Genomic DNA, 22343 nt, shown 5'->3' on the forward strand with positions numbered 1-22343 from the left:
AAAAACCAACGATTTATTACAAAAAAATAGGCAGGTTTAGATAATCCAGGGGTGGTAACAAATCAATGATAGTAACCCCTGGAGTATAGAGGATGTACAAGGTATTGATTCTTCTTTGATAAAATTTATAACCTTGTCAAAAAAAAAGAATATGCATTAGTCTTGTATCAGTAATTTATTGATTTTGTATACAATATATTTTGAAAATTACAAAAATTCTAAAACAACATGTAAACATATAAGAGGGAATGGTACATTATAAAAATATCAAATCTGTAAGTCACCACCACATAAAAATAGCCATGATAATAGTCACCACTCTAGATATACATCACCCTGGAAATTCTTAAAACTGGAGTTGTTGCCCTTTATACCACTGTCAAAGCTATGATAAACATTTGATGGAGATTTTCATGAAAAAATGAATGACAGTAATGAAAAAGCTTACTAAAATGTTTTGACAATAAAATAAAGTCTATAATTTGTAAATCCATGGCAAAAAATAAGATAAAGGCATACGCAGTGTGAATTGATAAATAATAAAACGTTACAAATATCACAATATTGAATATGTTATTATTAACTATAACACTAACTTGGCACATATAGATAGCACACCTCTGGTTATAACAAGGAATTTCTAGAAACAGAAATGGTCACCCTTAAAAACAACCATTACAAAATTTCAATTTTGTCCAATATCTAAATTATGTTTCTGACAGTCAAACCCAAAATAGACAAAAGTGAAAGTAAAATCATTTTGACAAAGGAAAATTATTAACTTGTTTAAATCAAATGCTTTAATGCATCTCCTAATTCTCATCCAAGATTTTACATAGAAATACAAATAGCATATATTTGTAAATTTATCTTGTTATTCTCTCTTCATCTTAAGTTTTAAGGCTGATACAATTACATGTAAATACCATGTATGATGGTGTAGTAGTAAAAATATTTTCCTATCGCCTAGCCTGGAATTGATGTACGATACTGGTGTGAAAAGGTCATGGGTCACCTGACTGATCACATGGGTTTTCTTGATTCATTTAAAGACCTCTTGCATGCAGACATCTGGGCCATTGAAAGTTATATTGTATTTGTAAAATATTTATTACTTAATTGTTTTGTAATCAATTAAAAAAAATATAAAGTTTATAGGGTTTATTTCATAGTGTAGCAATCAACATTTAAGGCACTCTTTTCATAATACTTATAATAACAATGTAAATAAATATTCTTGTTAAGGTAATGAAACCACTACAACATGAATTTTTTTACCTCATTTAAGAAGAAAAATGTACCTCATCAATGAAAAAAAAAACCAAAAACATAATGATATCATATCATTAGCATTTGCTTTTTCAGAATAGATGACAACAATATATGCACACTGAATTGATCGATATACATACACCTGGGGTGACTGGTAAGTACAGTCTATAATTAGTACCATTTTACTTACAAGTTATAACTTAAGGGATACAAGATGAGTTATCCCCCTTGGTAGTATAATGTTATTTCAAACCTAGACAAACATTCTGAACTTTGGCACTACAATCAAACATTATCATAGTCTGATTTTAATTTGAATACTGAATGATAAGAGAAATATCACAGTAAAGTGAAATACATGTACTAATTTATAGCTAATGGTAATTAACAATTTGACATAAATAATTAACACTTTAATCCTATAATAGACACCTTATATTCTGTTGAATGAAAGAACTGTAAATTCTAGATACTGGGTTATTTGGTCGAATACAGCCTTATATAGATATCTATCTTTTATAGTTTAAACTTTTTACTAAGGGTGACATAAAAGTTGTCTTCCCTTACAATCCACATTTTGTCTGTGCAGTGCCACTGTTACTATACGCTATTATCCATTTTTGGCCCCTTTTACCATAGTCACATGGAGATGTCATAACTATATATTCTATTACATTTAATTCACATTATGGTTGGGATTGGTCAGGAGGCTGGTAAGTAATCCAGCCTTATTGCGACATTTATTGGTCTCTGTCACCATGGATACGATTTACAGTGTCAGTTTAGTGATGTACCTTCCTGTCAGGACACCAATGATATTCTTAATTTGGTATTAGATGTCACCACAGTTACAGGAAATGACTGTTATGACAAGAGAGTTGTCTCCCCCTTACAATCCACATCCTGCCAGCAGTACAACTGTGACTGTGATGTTATCTTTGGCACCGGCTAGCAGAGCTGCTTGTATCAAGTGTTCAGCCATTGTTTTAGCAAATTCTCTCTGAATGTGTTCCCTACTCAAAGCACGGCCATAATTAGAAAGTCTAGAGAATGCTGGGATTGATAAAATGTCAGTGACTGTTTCTATATCCGCATCATTTCCCGAGTCCTCATCGTCGGAATGCATCACATGACTTCCCATTTCAGGCAACATGTCGTCGTCGTAGTATATCAGCTTACTTTTGCCGTTTTTATCAGATTTCACTGATCGCACAGATTTTGCAGACATCGACCTTGATGACTTGCCAGACTTTTTCGATTTTGGGGTCTTATCAGAATGTTCAGACTTTTCTGAAATAACAGATCCAGCACTTTTCAGTTTTTCTCGTTTGGGAGCTATCAGTTGTGGTTCATCCTCGAACGGTGTCTGTGGTTCAACATTTACCTCGACTTGGACAGGAAGGTCGACTTCCTCCTGGTCGTGTTTAGACTGGTCTGAGGGGGTGGAGTGTCGTTCCACTTGAGTGAACGACACGCGTCTCTGACCAGGACCTGATTCATTCTGTTCTTTACCGGGTTTTGTTTCCAACAATGGTTTTATAGTAGAACTGACTGTACTTGGAGCTGGGATGAAGTTGCTAGGCAACAACTGAAATGGTAAAAGTAAGAAAGCGTTACAAATATTGGATGATTTGTATATTTTGTCTTTTGGAACGTAAACAAATGTGAATTCTTTGGGGAAATATACTGTTTCTGAAGTAAATTATTTGATATGTTTCAGATACAACTTGATTATAATGGGGATAATGACTTTGATTGTAATCACTTTTAATTCCACATATTTTTACTCCACAAAGCATCACTGAGACTTAACTTCAGGTACACTAACATATTTGAATTTTCTGTCGAAATTGTACTCCTTTTCCCATACCATCCTCGATACTTCAGGGGTTCTGATCACTTACAATCTCTACACCCCTGGACTATCTCATAGTAAAACTGAAGGCAGCTCAGGGGAACAAATCTGAACCAATCACAAGCTTGCAAAAGTTTTCTTTGAAGACTACATAGAGTGACGCACTACTTCCAAGCCACACAGTCCGAGTGAACCACAGTGTACCGTTATAGGGCTCTTTTGATGTACATCAAAGGACTAAATTATCTGTTCTGTTATGTTGCCTCCAGTTTTACTATGAGATAGTCCAGGGGTGTAGAGATCGTATGTGATCAGAACCCCTGGAGCACCGAGGATGTTTCCATAGCTGTATATAAATTGTACATGGGATGGACAGATGACAGCATCAGGCTCTGATTTCTCCAAACAAACTTACCAGGTAAGCCAAAAATATACTCTTTTTCATTTGACATAATGTTACATAAGGTCAGAGGCAAGTTTTTTTCTTGAGAAATTGGGGCCTGGGGAGGAACCTGACTTGATAAATGTGTTTTGTCTGTAATAAAGAACTATTGTTAAGCTTACCTTAAGAAGTAGAGAAGCAGCCTCCTGCTCCGTGAACACCTCCCAGACCCCGTGTGAGGCAAGGATGAGAAACTGTGCATACTGATCTACAGGGACAGCGATAGTGTGAGGATCAACTAGTACACAGCGTTTCAGTTTGACATCGCCATGGTTACCAAATCCCCTGGTAGAAGCCAGCACTCCATTCACCCTCATCTCCTTTGTGCTTTCACTGATGTCCCCCCCTAATGGTAGAGAAAATCACTTATTTATTACTTTATATTCACCTTTAATTAATTTTTTTTTCAAAATCACTACCCTAATTGTTCAATTTCCCCTTAATATATCAAAATTGAGTTACACAAGGCCATTTTTGAATACATGCAGGTCCGTCAGGAATTATACATGAAATAATGACTTTAACAAGCGGTCAAACCTGTTTATCCGAATAATCAAAAACTTACGCGTGGGTTTTAATTTTGCTTTTGCATATCAACCATAATTCACGAATTTTAATATTTAATGGTTCAAAAATCATTGTTTTATATCATATGAATGGCAACTCCAAAGGCTACCAATGTGATTTGTGGAAATATAACAACGTGAATAAGACTTGGATAGGGTAAATCACGAAATTTTACACAAATTTAACATAATTATACTTTAATATGAACTATTTAAAGTGAATAGTCGGGCAAAGAAAACCAGTCTAAATACGTTCATTGGCCTTCCAAAAGTTCTCACATATTAATACGACGGTCAAGTTCTGTTTAGTTTCCCAGTTCTGACCATTAAAGTAAAGAAAAGTTGAAAGCATTGAAAGCGAGGCTGCGTGGGAATGTAACCACGGACATAGTGAGCCGGGAGGACGTTTTAGAATTTCCATACTTTAAATTAATTTCTTCGTACGCAGACAGATTTTGACAAGAGATTTTATTTTTCCATTTCATAAGAAGTTATACTGGATACATTCACACCATTTTTACCGACTTTAGCCATCTTTGCCCGACTGTTCACTTTAACATAAATAAACATTATTATGAACTATTTGATACGTAACTTGGTCAGATAGTAGAGGTATCTTATGTTCAAAACTCATTCTCTCTGTTTTCTATGTGTCTATGACTTCATGACCTCATTTCTAGCCCTATGTTTTTTACCTGCTTTTAGGATTCGTTCCTTTTCTTTAGGATTGTTAGGCGAGTGGTCCTTTGTCAGTGTGTAAGGTTTGTTACCCCTTACCAGGACGGCTCTCACATTTCCTGAGGATGACAAGATAGAACAGCTTCTTCAGACAAACTCTAATTATATTGTTAAATAATTTACAAATGAAATTGACTACAGATTGGTTTGGTTTAGATTGGAGTCTGTCACTGTTATAGACTATGGTAAGTCTCGGTCAGGAGACAGAACCTAGATCCCAATTTATACTGGGGTGATCAGAGTGGCACTATGTACTACAGTGTATATCACAGTTATAGGATGACGCTATAAATTAAAATATCAGTCTGTAGAGATATAATGAGACAAAATGAAGCTTCTTCTTTTTTTGGTCATCAGAGGTTCATTATAACCGTGTTTTACTGTTACTGTATTGCCATTTAGATTTTTATTCTTTTTTGACAAACACATCCATCATAGTGACATCTTACCAGCATTGGCCAGGTAGATCATCCCTAACTCCCTGGGTGGATCCAACCCTCCAGTCTCCTTGGATTCATCTTTCTCCTCTGTCTCTGAACTCTTCACCTCGTCCTCTTCGGGAACAGGAGAGATTGCCCTGTCAATGACGCTGGAATTGTCAGTGTTGTGAATGACTAAATTTACGGCGGAACTTCCACTCCAGCGGACTCGGGAACATTCATCCTTCCCATAGGACAATAAGATATCTATGAGGTAGTAAGATTTCTTCAATGCTTCCTCCATCTTGATTGTAAATATGGACTTTTCTTTCTTCTTTTTTCGGGGCGTTTTCCCAGTAATGTCTGTTTTTGTAGTTTTATCATCGTCAGATTTTGGCGCTTCCTCGCTATGTGCTTTTTCCTTTTGATCTGATGACAAGGATTTTTCTTTTATGATTTCATCATATTTGTCCTCACATAAGTTGATGATTTGTTGTACGATATTGACACTCTCGTCATGGAGTATCACCCGTTCACTCTCCTTGGTGCTTGGCCGTTCAAATTGGTACTGAAACATATCCTGACTGTCGCCAAGGTTACGTGGCATAGCCTTGGTCCTGGGGTCAAACTTTGCCATTTCGTACAGAAGCAGGTGATGTAGTTCAGCAGCCGCAATTTCTGCAGCAAAGCGACCATGATGGCCGTCAAATAATGCCAGATAACATTTGTTACGATCCTCTCCAAAAAAGTCCTGGTACACATGAGCATCCTCCATGTAGCTCTTCCAGCGCTCGTTTCTCGTTGAACATATGCCTACAGCTGTTACACACGGTGGACTACAGTTCAAGGCCACACCCTTTACGGCTGTACTCACTCCCTGATCAATGTGACGGAACTCTCCAAAAGTTCCATCAATTTCAGACTTCAGATATTCGTAGGCATCATTGACTTTTTGTATAGATTTGGGATCCAGTGGTTTGTCAGTTGTGGCTGCCGATTTGAGTTTCCGTAAGATTCCATTTCTGCGGCGCAGTAGAGCGTCTGTCGTAGGGGGTTTGGCACTGCCGTTGTACTTAAGTATGGAGAGGTTTTCGTGGTAAATTCTGTGGTCCTTTAGAGATGGTAGATCTATATGTTCCTTACATTTATCACACACGATGGAAATATCTGGCGTGATAGATAGTTCTGGCAGTAGTGTCTCGGGAGTGTCTGGAAAACATCAAAAAGAAACAAATTTAGTTTATACAAGTCAAACTTCACTGCTTATTTAATTTTCTAACAGCCTATCTAATAATACTTTGTACAAATGAGACAGAAGTATGTGTCTTACCAGTTAAAAAAATTTCGTACACATGTAAAGCTGTTAAGACTTTAATTGTAAATAAACTCATTTTCACATGTGATTAACTTTCGCGTATTTTGTGGGTGATACTGAGCATCAAAGATAAATTGTCAGGAAAAAGTTTGAAAGAAAGGTTCAAAAGAATCAAAAAAGTTTTCCTCAGAAAAAGCATGAAAAAGTTGTTAATCCTGAAAATACAAAATTATTTGTCTGTAAAAATAAGTTGATTTACAGTATATACCATATATTATCTAATGTGACTCAGACATGTTGGAATGGAAATAAATAATTGACCATGATAACATCAAGGCTAGGTAGCATTATTTGATGACCATGACAACATCAAGGCTAGGTAGTCATTATTTGATTACCATGACAACATCAAGGCTAGGTAGTCATTATTTGATGACCATGACAACATCAAGGCTAGGTAGTCATTATTTGATGACCATGACAACATCAAGCTTATTTAAGGTAGTCATTATTTGATATGATAACATCAAGGTAGTAGCATGACCATATTTGATGATGACCATGACAACATCAAGGCTTATTTAAGGTAGTCATTATTTGATGACCATGATAACATCAAGGCTAGGTAGTCATTATTTGATGTCCATGACAACATCAGGCTAGGTAGTCATTATTTGATGTCCATGACAACATCAAGGCTAGGTAGTCATTATTTGATGTCCATGACAACATCAAGGCTAGGTAGTCATTATTTGATGTCCATGACAACATCAAGGCTAGGTAGTCATTATTTGATGTCCATGACAACATCAAGGCTAGGTAGTCATTATTTGATGTCCATGACAACATCAAGGCTAGGTAGTCATTATTTGATGTCCATGACAACATCAAGGCTAGGTAGTCATTATTTGATGTCCATGACAACATCAAGGCTAGGTAGTCATTATTTGATGTCCATGACAACATCAAGGCTAGGTAGTCATTATTTGATGACCATGACAACATCAAGGCTTATTTAAGGTAGTCATTATTTGATGACCATGACAACATCAAGGCTAGGTAGCATTATTTGATGACCATGACAACATCAAGGCTAGGTAGTCATTATTTGATGACCATGACAACATCAAGGCTAGGTAGTCATTATTTGATGACCATGACAACATCAAGGCTAGGTAGTCATTATTTGATGACCATGATAACATCAAGGCTAGGTAGTCATTATTTGATGACCATGACAACATCAGGGCTAGGTAGTCATTATTTGATGTCCATGACAACATCAAGGCTAGGTAGTCATTATTTGATGTCCATGACAACATCAAGGCTAGGTAGTCATTATTTGATGTCCATGACAACATCAAGGCTAGGTAGTCATTATTTGATGTCCATGACAACATCAAGGCTAGGTAGTCATTATTTGATGTCCATGACAACATCAAGGCTAGGTAGTCATTATTTGATGTCCATGACAACATCAAGGCTAGGTAGTCATTATTTGATGTCCATGACAACATCAAGGCTAGGTAGTCATTATTTGATGTCCATGACAACATCAAGGCTAGGTAGTCATTATTTGATGACCATGACAACATCAAGGCTTATTTAAGGTAGTCATTATTTGATGACCATGATAACATCAAGGCTAGGTAGCATTATTTGATGACCATGACAACATCAAGGCTAGGTAGTCATTATTTGATGACCATGACAACATCAAGGCTAGGTAGTCATTATTTGATGACCATGACAACATCAAGGCTAGGTAGTCATTATTTGATGACCATGATAACATCAAGGCTAGGTAGCATTATTTGATGACCATGACAACATCAAGGCTAGGTAGTCATTATTTGATGACCATGACAACATCAAGGCTTATTTAAGGTAGTCATTATTTGATGACCATGATAACATCAAGGCTAGGTAGTCATTATTTGATGACCATGACAACATCAAGGCTAGGTAGTCATTATTTGATGTCCATGACAACATCAAGGCTAGGTAGTCATTATTTGATGTCCATGACAACATCAAGGCTAGGTAGTCATTATTTGATGTCCATGACAACATCAAGGCTAGGTAGTCATTATTTGATGTCCATGACAACATCAAGGCTAGGTAGTCATTATTTGATGTCCATGACAACATCAAGGCTAGGTAGTCATTATTTGATGTCCATGACAACATCAAGGCTAGGTAGTCATTATTTGATGTCCATGACAACATCAAGGCTAGGTAGTCATTATTTGATGTCCATGACAACATCAAGGCTAGGTAGTCATTATTTGATGTCCATGACAACATCAAGGCTTATTTAAGGTAGTCATTATTTGATGACCATGACAACATCAAGGCTAGGTAGTCATTATTTGATGACCATGACAACATCAAGGCTAGGTAGTCATTATTTGATGTCCATGACAACATCAAGGCTAGGTAGTCATTATTTGATGTCCATGACAACATCAAGGCTAGGTAGTCATTATTTGATGTCCATGACAACATCAAGGCTAGGTAGTCATTATTTGATGTCCATGACAACATCAAGGCATTATTCACTTTATTTACATCTCTTGACACTAAACCATATGGTCAAGGTCAAGGTTAGAGCTAATGTCAAGACACTTTAACTTTCTGAGCATAGTCCAAACAAGGGCTGAAGTGGGAGGGGGTTGAAGGGAGGGGGATGAAACACATAAACACATCAAGGTTAGATGTGTTTATGACTCTGTCACCATAGCCAAGAAGTTGAGGTCTACAAGCTTATATCTTCACCACTTCGTTATCCAGAGTTGGCAATGACCTAGAAGAGGTAGAATCACAAGTCAAAGTTGCAGGACTAAGGAACTTGGCCACCGTGTAGCCGGCCACCATGTAGCTGAGAACTAGAGCTCTAACGTCACACATCTTAACCACTCAGCCAAAACTGCTCAGTTGCAGAGAGTCAAAATGGTAGAATATCAGACACTCCAACCACTTAGCCGCTGTCACCCGGAGTTAGAAGGCTGTAAAAGTAACACACCTTAACCACTCAGCCAAAGCGGCTCAGATGCAGAGGGTCAAAATAGTAGAATATCACCCGGAGTTAGAAGGCTGTAAAAGTAACACACCTTAACCACTCAGCCAAAGCGGCTCAGATGCAGAGGGTCAAAATAGTAGAATATCAGACACTCCAACCACTTAGCCGCTGTCAACCGTAGAAGGCTAAAGTTACACACCTTAACCACTCAGCCAAAGCCACATAATGTTAGAATATCAGACACATGAACCACTAAGCCATCATTGCTGTTCATTGTGTTGTGTATGTTATGACATTTTCTATGACTACATGTTGCCAGGTGATCTTATTAACTTACATCCAATCAGCTTGAGAAACCATGGTAACAGGTATCCGTATCTGTCCTCTACGTCCCATAACCAGGCATATGTACACTCTCCTTTACGTCGTAACTTATCCATATTAGGATACGTTTCCACTTTTATAGATCAAAAGTCGTCTTTGAAAGTGACGATATCTTATTGATTTATAAATATCTTCTCTCAGAAGACTTCTTCATTGTTTATGAATTGATTCTTGACTTAATATTTCTGTGCTGATCTCATTTCATCCGATTTGCTGGCTACTTATATCCGACACATGCTGAAGGCATAAACTAGAATCTCTGATTTCCTAGTATATATCTATAGCTGTCAATCTTACTATATCTCCAAAGTCATTATCCACTTTTGAGAAAACAATTTGTCAGTAACGGTATCTGAAAGGCCTTCCAAATTTATAGCTTTACGTTGAAATACGATTGTTTTGTTCGTATCCTTATGATTTGCACAAGGTAACAATAATTCCTGTATATCTAGGACTGTATATATTCACCATGAACTAATAATCAACTTTCAATTATTGCTTTCTATGAGAAAATTAGTTTATTTCTACTTTTGTATGTCCCTTACAAATTCATTTAAGGTGGAAAATGAAAAGTAACAAAGATGTTCTACAACCGATATTTTATCATGTTTCCCTTTGAAAATGCATATCAATCTAAAGTCATAAAGTTGTTATTTCCTCCAGGAAAATTTAATTAAAAGTCACTCAATGTCAAAGGATATTTATTTCTCTCTAGCTAATGTTAAATGTCTGAATTTGAATCACTTTATTACAACTGTTGATATCTTGATTATATTCCACAAACACGATCCTTCTACTTGTTATTATGACACATCACAGGCTCACTTAACAAGTTGTTATATCCAATTCTGAATTCATGAAACACATGTGACGTAAAATTGAAATCCAGAAATTTTCACGAAATATCCTTCCGTTAATAGAATTTCATAAACGCAAGCAGTCGTTATATGTCCCTGGATATGTATTTCCAATTAGATTTTAAATGTCGGGTGTGTGGTACACTTTCCTGTATATAGTCACCAGGTAGCTATAGACAGTACGGTTGAATAACGCTACGTCTGTGTGCAAACAGTAGATCCACTCAGTGAATGAACAATCTATACATTTCACTGTTCAATAACATGGAGCTGTATACAAGCTACCTTTAACTCAGAACAGCGTTATCATTGTGAAATAAAATATTCCGTGAAAGAATACCTCCATTGATTTAGCTCGTCTAGATCAATCCAACCCAGAAAATTGGAAATCGATGAGGGTCGATAGTGCCAGTATAGAGATATGGGAGTAGATAAAACTATAATCATTTACTTTCAAAATCGGATCAATTCCATGAAGTAGCTATCTTTAAATTTTGATAAGGTTTTTAATTTTCATCCTTTTTCGTCCTTCAGACTGAAAACTCAATCTTTTTTTAATTCCATGTACTGTACATTGCATATGAATAAAAAAAAAAGATGTAAAAATAATCAAGTATTATTTTTTTCTTACAAAAAAAAATCAATAATTTTTAAGCCTAATTAATTATGTTTTGATAAAAATGTTGCCTTCAAACGATTATTTTAATCTTGAGATGATATTGTTTCCCTTAATAAATGAATTAGTTATGAATATTCGTTATACTGGGGCTATTCATTTTCCATATATTGGACTGTTTTCTGCAGTACAATGTATAGGGTAATAAATTTTCCTTTCATTTAAACTTGAAACTATCTTCAGGTATGTTTCTAATCAAATGACAAAAGACCTGTTACCTATCGTCTCTACCTGAAAGCTTTTGTTGTCTTTTAACAATATTTTATTTATCCCGATAACCGTTTCACTTTGAACGCCTTGGGCCTATTTATTTTAAAACTTTCCCTACAAACAGTTAGTAATCCGCTTTATCACTACATGTCTGTCAGAGTTTTTACCTGTCCATTTAAACCTGTAAATTACACAACGGAGCAATTATTTTAATTCCTCTCAAAATTTATTGAGGTGATCTTTAAAACACCTACAAAAAAGTTATGTTAGCTTTGACTATCATTTTTTCCCCAAATATAACAAGTAAATCTTATTCCTAAAAAAATAAAAATTCTCATAATTACAAATAATAAACCTTTAATAATAAATAGAATTATTATGTATGGTCAGCTTAAGAATTAATTTTAACAACATTAAAATCATCTCCAGAAATTTCAATTTCTAAGCAATCAAGCTAACAATACTTCGGTTACAGGGCAATATTTTAGGTTTTACTTTGGCAATTTTCTTTTCTAACAACGCTAAATATCAGTCTGTATATGGATACTATCTTACCTGTATTGTCTCTCCTGGGTTTCTTTGGTGTTAATAATGGCCAAGGCCAAGGGAAACTATTTCTTAGGTACAATGTATCAATACTTGATCTATTCATTTCAAACATATATTAGGTACAATGTATCAATATTTGATCCATTCATTTCAAACATATATTAGGTACAATGTATCAATATTTGATCTATTCATTTCAAACATATATTAGGTACAATGTATCAATATTTGATCTATTCATTTCAAACATATATTAGGTACAATGTATCAATACTTGATCTATTCATTTCAAACATATATTAGGTACAATGTATCAATACTTCATCTAATCATTTCAAACATAAAATACCTATAACTTTTGCTTTTAAAAGCATTTGATGATTTGATGACAGTTTTGTTAGAGTTATGGCCCGGTAAATTCAGGTTAGGCGCACAGGAATTCTGTCTTTACAGATTATAGATTATCTGCCCTGTTTTTTATTGTGATGCTGTGTGTTTGTAGCCATAACATTATACTTTTCAGAGAAAACGGGGTGAACTTTGCTCATGTCTCAGACTGGAGCTGAACCAAGAGTCTTCCACAATTTAGGATGTTTGGGCAAAATCATGACAATGCATTTGTTATTTTGTAGATTTCAATTCAGGATCATCAAAACATCCAGAATTAGAAATTGATATAAGATCTTACTAAAATAAGATCTATTTCATATGTTTCCTTGCAGTATAATTCACAGTGTAGTACCACCAATCAAATTTAAACATCAAATTCAACTCATTAAAGTTCATTGGCCTGATTTTTTCGTTACAGTTTATGAAATAGGATCCAAGGTTTTTATTTGATGATTGTAAGGCCTTGTCATACATTTAAACTATTGGTAGGTCTGTGTTGAATGTTTACTCGGGACTGTGAACTAGCAGAGAAACCCAGAGTCTCCTGTTAGTATTAGCTATCAACTCTCGCCTTGGGCCAGTTTAATCTTGATCACCACTTGACAGTTTCTATGGTTTATGTTTTTTCTTTGAAGACATTTCATACAAAACACTTTGGAATTTTTTTATAGTCCGTGAGAAGTATTTTTTTTACCTGGTATTGCATTGTACCTATACATACCTGTACATATATCAGGCTATGAGCGGAGTACGTGGACAGGTAAGTGATTTCATTAGCTAATATTATTTATTTATTTTCTCCAATATTAAGATTTACAAATAATAATGACATATGAATAGACAAGTAAGTAAGTGTAGTTAAATCTGTCTTAGGGACCACCTCTGTAGACCATTTGCTTAATAAGACCACGTTTTAGCGTCACAAACAAAAAATTCATTATAATTCCACCTGTGTATACAGACTACTTGACTATAAAGACAATATTTTCTAGTTCCCTTGGGTGGTCTTTATAGACAGGTTTGACAGAAGTCATAAAATGTAAGGAGATAATACATTATATTAATTTATCATATTTTATGATCTTTTAAAATATTTGATAAATTCGATAACTTTAGCTTTATTTGTACATCAAAGACTTAGTTTTGATAATTTTATTACTGAACAGTATAATTTTTACATCACAATTGTATATTTCCAAGGGTGGACCCAGAAAAAAATTCAAAGGGGAAGGGGGCTGAAAAAAATATGCTCCGGATAACAGATGTAAGATTTGGATTTCTTCTTTATTCTTTCTTTCTATTTATAATGTTCAATACATTACTGTAACATTGATTATCTCTTTTATAAAGTGAAAAAAATAACAGCATTCAAATAATTCTTACCACGTTAAAATTCGGCGACAAGCCCCCTCCCTATTTTCTCCTTATTATTTGTTTGTATAATATGGAGATCAATCATAAAAAAGATGAACAGTTCAAAAATTGATAAAATTTGGACCCATTTTATTGAAACTGTATGAACAATTTCAAAAACTATGTCCCAAGTACAAAAGATTGACCACTACGAATTGATCAATTTGACTACCTAACTTAAGCGCTCCCGCTTATACTTTTGATATGGAAATAGGTTTATAATATAAAGCCAATATTGATTCTTATTACCAATATCAATATGGCCTGAGAAGCTTAGCCTTTCAGTGGACATGAGTGGTCATCATTTAAGTGGCTAGATCAATTGATTGTCCAGTGAAAAACCACAGGTGTCACTGTCTAGGAAATTGTACAGGTAGTAATCTAAGTTTACTTAATAGGGAGCATATAATTCTTGGTTCAAGTTACAAGGGAACCCATACTTAGGGCAGATAACTCTGTTGATGGTTTCAAAGGTAGATAATTCTTAAGTGATGGAAACCAGAGTAATACTATTAGTTCATGTTATTGATAACTAAGGAAGATAACTCTTTACTAAAATTTACCTGGGTTGATATTGTAGTCAGAAATGAAGCTAAATTACATCAGACAGGGTAGATAACTCTTCGTACATGTTATTGTCAATAACACTTGTGAGATTGTCCTGTTTAGATAGCGTTGTGAGATTATTCTGTTTAGAGAATTTTGTGAGATTGTCCTGTTTAGATAGGTTTGTGAAATTGTCCTGTTTACAGAGGTTTGAGACTGTCCTGTTTAGATAGATTTGTTAAATTATTCTGTTTAGAGAGTTTTGTGAGATTGTCTTGTTTACAGATTTGTGAGGTTGTCCTGTTTATAGAGGTTTGTGAGATTTTCCTCTTTACAGAGGTTTGTGAGATTTTCCTCTTTACAGAGGTTTGTGAGATTGTTCTGTTTACAGAGGTTTGTGAGATTTTCCTCTTTACAGAGGTTTGTGAGATTTACCTCTTTACAGAGGTTTGTGAGATTGTCCTTTTACAGATTTGATTTTCCTTTTACAAGGTTTGTGAGATTTTTTACTTTACAGATTGTCTGTTTACAGATTGTATTGTGAGAGGTTTTATTGTCCTTTTACAGAGTTTGTGAGATGTTCTTTACATAGTTTGTGAGATGTCCTTTGATAGGTTTTGATCTTGTTTACAAGTTTGTGAGATTGTTCTGTTACAAGTTTGGAATTTCTTTTACAGAGGTTGTGAGATGTCCTTTTAGTTGTGATTGTTTGTTTAGGTTTGCTTTGAATTGTGATGATTTGTGAATTGTCTGTTTACAGAGGTTTGTGAGATTGTCTGTTTACAGAGGTTTGTGAGATTGTTTGTTTACAGAGTTTTGTGAGATTGTTCTGTTTACAGAGGTTTGTGAGATTATTCTGTTTACAGAGGTTTGTGAGATTATTCTGTTTACAGAGGTTTGTGAGATTGTCCAGTTTACAGAGGTTTGTGAGATTGTCCTGTTTACATAGATTTGTGAGATTGTTCTGTTTACAGAGGTTTGTGAGATTGTCCTGTTTATAGGGGTTTATGTGCTTGTCCTGTTTATAGGGGTTTGTGTGGTTGTCCTGTTTATAGAGGTTTGTGAAATTGCCCTTTTTATAGGGGTTTGTTAGAATGATCTTGGTTTACAAAGGTTTGAAATATTGCCCTGTTTGTAGAAACCTCAGAAATTGTCACTTTACAGAGTTTTCTGTCATTGTTCTTTTTTTGGAGGTTTTTATAGAGGCTTGAAAAATTGTCCTCTTTATAGATTTTATTTAAATTTTGTATGACACCATTTGACTTGTTTTAAAATAAATTTAACCAAACTTACACATATCATACTGTTAAATTTCACCAGCCCCCTTCCTAGTATGTGGTATTTCCCATCAAATGTTGTTGGGGGCAATTCTGGATGTATTCATATCTAAGTTTAAATATACACAAAGATATATAAAGTCAATTTCTTATTACCATGGACAGGCACCTCTGATTCCTAAGCCATTAACAAAGACGCCATTGTTAGTTAACATAATTATCAACAATAATATCAGTTTCAAAAAATCCCTAGGTAAATTGTTGATCCCGGAGCCCTGGTGGGAAACCGATATCAAGCAACGGTTCAAAACAAATAAGTCAGGTGTAACGTGGATATTAATGACTGGGTTAATGGATGTGTACATACAGATGTACTTAGTGTAGACAAAATTTACAGCGGAGCGGAGGCTATAAAGTTATAATAACGTCATCATTAATCCATATCTATCGGGAGTTTGTAGACACAGCGTTTATAGACCGTGGAACAATGGCTGTACACAATCATCCTGGATACTAGGGTACAGATATTTTCTTTTCTCTTGATGTACTATTGTTAAGCTTGTCAAAGGATCTTTTTCAAACGAATGTGAGGATATTTTCTGATTCGTAAATGTGAGTACTATGATAACACTAAGTTACAAAAGGTTGAGTGAATACCCATTCAAACAATTTTCTCATTGATTTCATTGTATCCTTTGTATTGTGAGTATGTAATATATCAGGAATCATTTTCAGTTATGAATCAGGGCCTTGTTGTTCAACCGATCTTTAGCTTATAATAACAAAATTTGTGACATTGTCATTTCTGATTTGTTGTAGAACCTGTGTTTATACATTCTCTAAAGCTGCATGGGATCCGGAGTGGGTAAAGAAAGAATTTCTTATCTACTCAGAAATTATAAAACCTTTGTCAAGTTAGCTTCAAAAGATATTATTTATATCTTGAACAATTTTTAAAAAGTTGTTGAACTGTGCTAGTCTAATCACCTTTTGAACAACTGGGCCCTAATTCCAGTAGAATTTGAAGCAGTGTTTGGAATTGGTTGGTATTTCAACATTAATTGCTGACTGATATACTGGTAAATGGGTAAAGTGACTGATTTTGTGTTAATAATTAATCAATCAGTCTGTCATAAAATATGTACAATGTAATCCATTTTTCTTCCATGAATGTTTGGTATCTTCAAATATCTTTCAATGCTACCGTCTTTACAATAATTAGATCACTAATATACTGGATATCATGAATTCATCTTTTTTAAACAGAACAAAAATTATGAAGGTACTGTAAATGTTGATATTTTTACCAGGGGAAAATTTACGCAAATTATGAAGGCCGCTTGATCACGCAAATTTCCCTCTCGTGTAATATTTTGAACATGTATGAACTTTGTTGTTTAATGTCAAAAAGTTGATCTTTCGCGAAAAGAACTGTCTAAAAGTGTCTCTTTCCAAATAACAACACTGCGAATGTTGCATGCATACAAATCAGGAAATCAAGAACTCGCTAAAATATCCTTGTTTACAATTAGTAACATACTTAGACAGAATGCTTGTGGTAGGTTCTTTCCGAGATCGTGAAAATGTACGTAGATCTTGTTTGAAAACATTCAAACAAGCTACCATATTAAACCATAGAAGCACCCAGGCGCTTAAAATATACTTGAAAAAAAATAGGGTGCACTTAAAAGGACCAAATGTTTTGGACCAAATAAACCTTCAATTTGAAAAAGAAATCAAATGAAGACACTGGTGTTTGTATATTTTCGGTCTTCATTTAATTTGCTGTAAGTGAAATTGCAAGGTTGCCACCCTCCAGAGATGTCAAAGTGGGAGATCTCCCACCAAGGCATTGTTCAAATTGTAATTTTTTAGGTCTCAAAAAAGGGGGAGGGGCACATACAGGGACAAGGACATTTATTGGGATGAACTTTAGTTTTTAGTGATACACATTGCTAGTAGAATTTAAGAGATATTTTTCCCTATTTGGAATTTTCTTTTTTTTCTTATTTGAAGGCATGTATCTAATTTTTTATTGAAATATACAGCTTGATATTATCATGTTCAGTGAATAATAAGCAACTTCAAAGAGTGGCTGGATCAAAATATTATTGGTAAGAAACATAAACATGGTTCGTGTTTGGACATGATACTAACCTGATCGTATAACGTCTACCCCCTGGAACTCTCTAGTGAGGTGGTACTCGTCCGCCTCCTCCTGTATTTCCGACGGTTTTGGGATGGTTTCCGACGATCCCACCATTGTAGACAGATCTGATCGTCGTTGTTGAAGTGCCATTGTTCAACCTGATAAATACATTCAAGGAAAAATACATATTTCTTGGTTTTTTTAGCCATATCCTATAGAATTGCTTGATCTTGCAGCCCAAGAAACAAACTGGATATATCTATCAAAACACTGATTTGACACAATCAACATTGAACTGTAATTTTGTAACAAGAATGATTATTGTTTATGGACATATCAGAAAGGACAGACAAGGGTCCACAAAACAATGATTTAAATAGCCTACCATCTGACCTGGTCTATTTCATAATTTGGATATTTACTAGCATAATGTTTGTATCTTGAGATAACAAATAACTCAAAATATAAACAGTGTACCTGTACATAATTCAATTGGCTGCATTTTCATATGGGTGTTATTAATATTTAAGGATTGAAATCATTGAGAATTGTGAGAAGAATTTTTTTTTAAATCTATAGCATTAGTTTGGTCATTTATATAGAAATATATGAAAATATGTTGAAGTTTACTTTTTAGTTGAATGATTTAAATGACAATCTAAGTCATATATAAATGAAAATAGAAAGTTTTCCTCTTCTCTGCGGTCTTATAAAAAAAAACCAATAAACAAAAAACCCTAATTGAAAGTGCCCAATGATTGATGAATTCAACAAACATAATGAAACTTCAGTAAAGTCTTAAAGAGTTAATCCCCCTGACTTTCACCTTATTTTGTTTAAATTCTAAAGCAAAGAAGATTTCTGCCCCCTGACTTCGTACTTTAAAGTAAATTGTTGATTTTTTCAATAGACAAAGCACAGCATGTTATTTCTAGCGATAACTATGAATATCTCTAATTAAATTTAAAGATCCATATTAAATATATTTTATCAACTTTAAACATTCATATCGAGTTTGAAATATTCTATTATGGTACATTTTTTATATATTTAGTATTATGATACATTTTTATATATTGAGTAATAGAACTATCGACAATTTTCAAGATAATTTTAAATTACTTTTAAAAGCCAAGAGAAAAGCATGCAGTTTAAGATCTTTGATTATATCAATGTACATTATGGATACATACATGTACATGTATTAACAGAGGTACAATAACATAATTCAAATTTTTAAATATGAAGACACATTTAATTAAACTTACAAACATAATCAGCTAGGGAAAAAAAAAAAAAAAGTATTTGTTTTGCTTTTTTTTGTCTGTGCAATCAGTACCTCATTCTATATAGTGCCATGTATTTATTTTGAGATACAATCAATTAATATCTTAAAGTGAATAGTCGGGCAAAGAAAACCAGTCTAAATGCGTTCATTGGCCTTCCAAAAGTTCTCACATATTAATACCGCGGTCAAGTTCTGCTTACGTTTCCCAGTTCTGACCATTGAAATAAAGAAAAGTTAAAAGCATTGAAAGCGAGGCTGCGTGGAAATGTAACCACAGACATCGTCAGCCGGGAGGACGTTTTAGGATTCCTGTACTTTAAATTAATTTCTACGTACGCCGACAGATTTTGACAAGAACGTTTATTTTTCTATTCCATAAGAAATTATACTGGATACATTCACACCATTTTTACCGACTTTAGCCATCCTTGCCCGACTGTTCACTTTAAATATTGATAAATTTATGAAGTAAAATAAGAAGTTAAACATTTCAATGATCGTCATAGACAGTATAGATTAAGCTATCGAATACTAATTTATTTGCCACTCTTTCAATTGATAAATATAACCATTTGTGAGTGGTGTAGCTATTGACTTTTGGATAGATTTCAAATAATTTTATACACACAGATCGACGGTCATATCCTCGATTCTCCAGGGGTTCCGATCACTTACGATCTCTACACCCCTGGACTATCTTATAGTAAAACTGGAGGCAACAGAATAGAACAGGTAATTTAATCATTTGATGTACATCAAAAGAGCCGTATAACGGTACATTGTGGTTGACTGTGTGGCTTTGATGTTAGGTGTCGCTCTCTCTGTAGTCCTCAAAGGAAATCTTTGCTAGACTGTGATTGGTCAAATGTTTTCTGCTGAGCTGCCTTCAATTTCACTATGAGATAGTCCAGGGGTGTAGAGATTGTAAGTGATCGGAACCCCTGGAGTATCGAGGATGATCTGAAGTGTTTAATTATTCTTTGTCTTATTTTTATCTTTATTGTTTTCTATTTTTTAAATTACAGATAACAAACAAACAAAAAAAAACATAAATACACTAGGCCTATTAGGCTTTATCGATATTAAAGAGGAGATATCAATGCTGTAAAATCATTCATTTCATTTTTACTTTGAAAATTTGTTTGAAAATATTGATTAAATTCATTTTAAAGTCTTGAGAAAACGCCAACAATTATTAATTAATTTTGAGAATATATTCCAAAAGGGATAGCACAAGGGTAGACTCTACTATTTAATTTTGTCGATAGCCTATATGCTTTTTCTCGTTTTTTTTTTTTTATAATATTCCACAATATCTTTTTTATTGCAGTGTGTAACAAATCAAATCGGACGGGCAAGAGTTTGTCGAGGTAAACCATTTTATCATTTTGATAATGTGTTAAATCATTATTGTGTCTAAATTTCCAGTCGATTGAACAGTTTAAAAGACAGGACAAATAAATCCAATAAATTGATTTTAAATCTCACCTTTCTCGTTTCCAGGCACCTGTCAACAAACTGACCGGAAGTGCATTACGCAAACTAAATCACTAAAAAAGGAAACGGGTTTATAATATCCGGATACAGGGTAATGCTTCATTTATCCTATTTTTTTATTTTCATTATCAATATCTCAGTTTGAAATAATTCTTAAAATATTTCAATTTGTTATATTAATAATTTGTAACAATTAATAAATGAATGAGAAAATCTAACAATGTGTTGGCTTTATTTTCTTTACTTTTAATAATAAGTTCCACTACCTTTCTGAAACAACTTTTAAGGCTAAAAAAAAGAATATGTCTGTTTAGGGTTACATTTGCAAAAAAAAAGGGTCGATCGGGAGGATTTTTTTTCCTTTTTTTTAGTGTATTTTCTGGGTTTTTTTTTTTTTGTGTCTTTCACTCTAAAATGATGTCTGGAACCGTAGTCTGAGATCGAAATCTCGACTTTTTAATTTTTTTTTTCGTAGAAAAGTGGAAAAAAACCATTAGGGTCGGGGGATAATAAGGGTCAGTTGGGAAACCCTAAACAGACAATTTTTTTTTGGCATAAATTTAAAATTGGAAATTGATAATGTTATGGAGTTGCAGGAGTTACTTGCTAATCATTTATCACTTGAGCCAGACATCAAATCAATGAAATGAATCTTCATTGTTACATTGATAATTACACACAGAATTTATTTGGTGCTGTATCCTCAGATTTAAGGCAAACAATATATGTTTTCTGATACATGTATTCTATGACTATTATTTTCTAAAGAAACTTAATTTATTTTTTGCTTCCAATGAAACATATATAATGCATGGTCATTGTAAAGTGTGCTACAGGACTAATAGCTTAAGAAATCAACAGCTAGCTGTTTGAATAGTTGTATTTATCAGTGAGGAAGTATTGATAGAATAGCATGCATTTTAAAATTGATAATTTTAGGGACATCATCAAAGTGTTTCATTATTGTAAAAACATCAACTATGAATCAAAATGAATAACAGAAAGTTGGTGTTTTGATGAAAGTCAATCCCTTACCGAGTGAAGAAAATGGATGTCAGGAATACAGTACCATATAACTGTCATTTTATTTTCGTTAGGTTTTTTCCTATATAAATATAGCAATGATTAAATGAATTATATGGCATCTTATCAAGAAGTTCAAGCCAGATTTTACATAAATGTTTTTTGTTTCCATATGCCAAGAGTCCGAAAATTTGTAAAAGAAGAGACGTGTGTGCTATTTCAATTTCTCCCTCTGTTTTTAAACTTAAGTTTACTGTTTACAAAAGCAACTTTTTGTCCAATCATGTAAATGTGTATTCCCCTGTGAATATGGGATATTGAGTCTCAATAAGAAATATATATAAAGTTTCTCTGTGTTAAATCTCTATTTTTTTTGGAGAACCAAGAACCATGCACAATTTATTGCTAGAGTTCTCCACATAAACACAAGCAGCCATGGTAAATTAATTTAAGGT

The 22343-nt window shown here is 34.0% G+C and overlaps 1 protein-coding gene and 1 long non-coding RNA gene across 4 annotated transcripts; one reads left to right on the plus strand and one right to left on the minus strand.

The window, feature by feature from the left end:
• Positions 1 to 160: 160 nt before the first annotated feature.
• On the minus strand, positions 161 to 20900 carry LOC138310234 (protein phosphatase 2C-like domain-containing protein 1). 3 transcript variants are annotated; one of them, XM_069251353.1, is made up of 6 exons: positions 20857 to 20900; positions 18089 to 18238; positions 5323 to 6501; positions 4831 to 4932; positions 3692 to 3915; positions 161 to 2860 (listed from the first exon to the last, which is right to left on the minus strand). In XM_069251353.1, the coding sequence occupies exons 2-6, from the start codon at positions 18228 to 18230 to the stop codon at positions 2162 to 2164; spliced, it is 2346 nt and encodes a 781-aa protein (XP_069107454.1). In that variant the 5' UTR covers positions 18231 to 18238; positions 20857 to 20900; the 3' UTR covers positions 161 to 2161. The 3 variants fall into 3 exon arrangements, with proteins under 3 accessions (XP_069107454.1, XP_069107455.1, XP_069107456.1); XM_069251354.1 differs by lacking the exon at positions 20857 to 20900 and having other exon boundaries at positions 18089 to 18529; XM_069251355.1 differs by lacking the exons at positions 18089 to 18238; positions 20857 to 20900 and adding an exon at positions 9967 to 11171.
• LOC138310235 (uncharacterized) lies at positions 15473 to 21076 on the plus strand. Its single transcript, XR_011206377.1, has 3 exons — positions 15473 to 16543; positions 20699 to 20738; positions 20872 to 21076. It is a non-coding gene; the product is annotated as an uncharacterized lncRNA (long non-coding RNA).
• Positions 21077 to 22343: the final 1267 nt, after the last annotated feature.

Source organism: Argopecten irradians, chromosome 16 (assembly GCF_041381155.1).
Source record: "Argopecten irradians isolate NY chromosome 16, Ai_NY, whole genome shotgun sequence".
In the NCBI taxonomy this organism is placed as follows: Eukaryota; Metazoa; Mollusca; class Bivalvia; order Pectinida; family Pectinidae; genus Argopecten; species Argopecten irradians.

Bases quoted from the DNA above. Each gene is read 5' to 3' on its own strand.
- LOC138310234 (XM_069251353.1), bottom strand. From the start codon at position 18,230: ATGGCACTTCAACAACGACGATCAGATCTGTCTACAATGGTGGGATCG. The intron at 4,933-5,322 runs GTAAGATGTCAC...TGTCATCCTCAG, and splicing joins GATCTACCTGGCCAATGCTG to GAAATGTGAGAGCCGTCCTG. The intron at 3,916-4,830 runs GTAAAAAACATA...CTCTACCATTAG, and splicing joins GGAACGAATCCTAAAAGCAG to GGGGGGACATCAGTGAAAGC.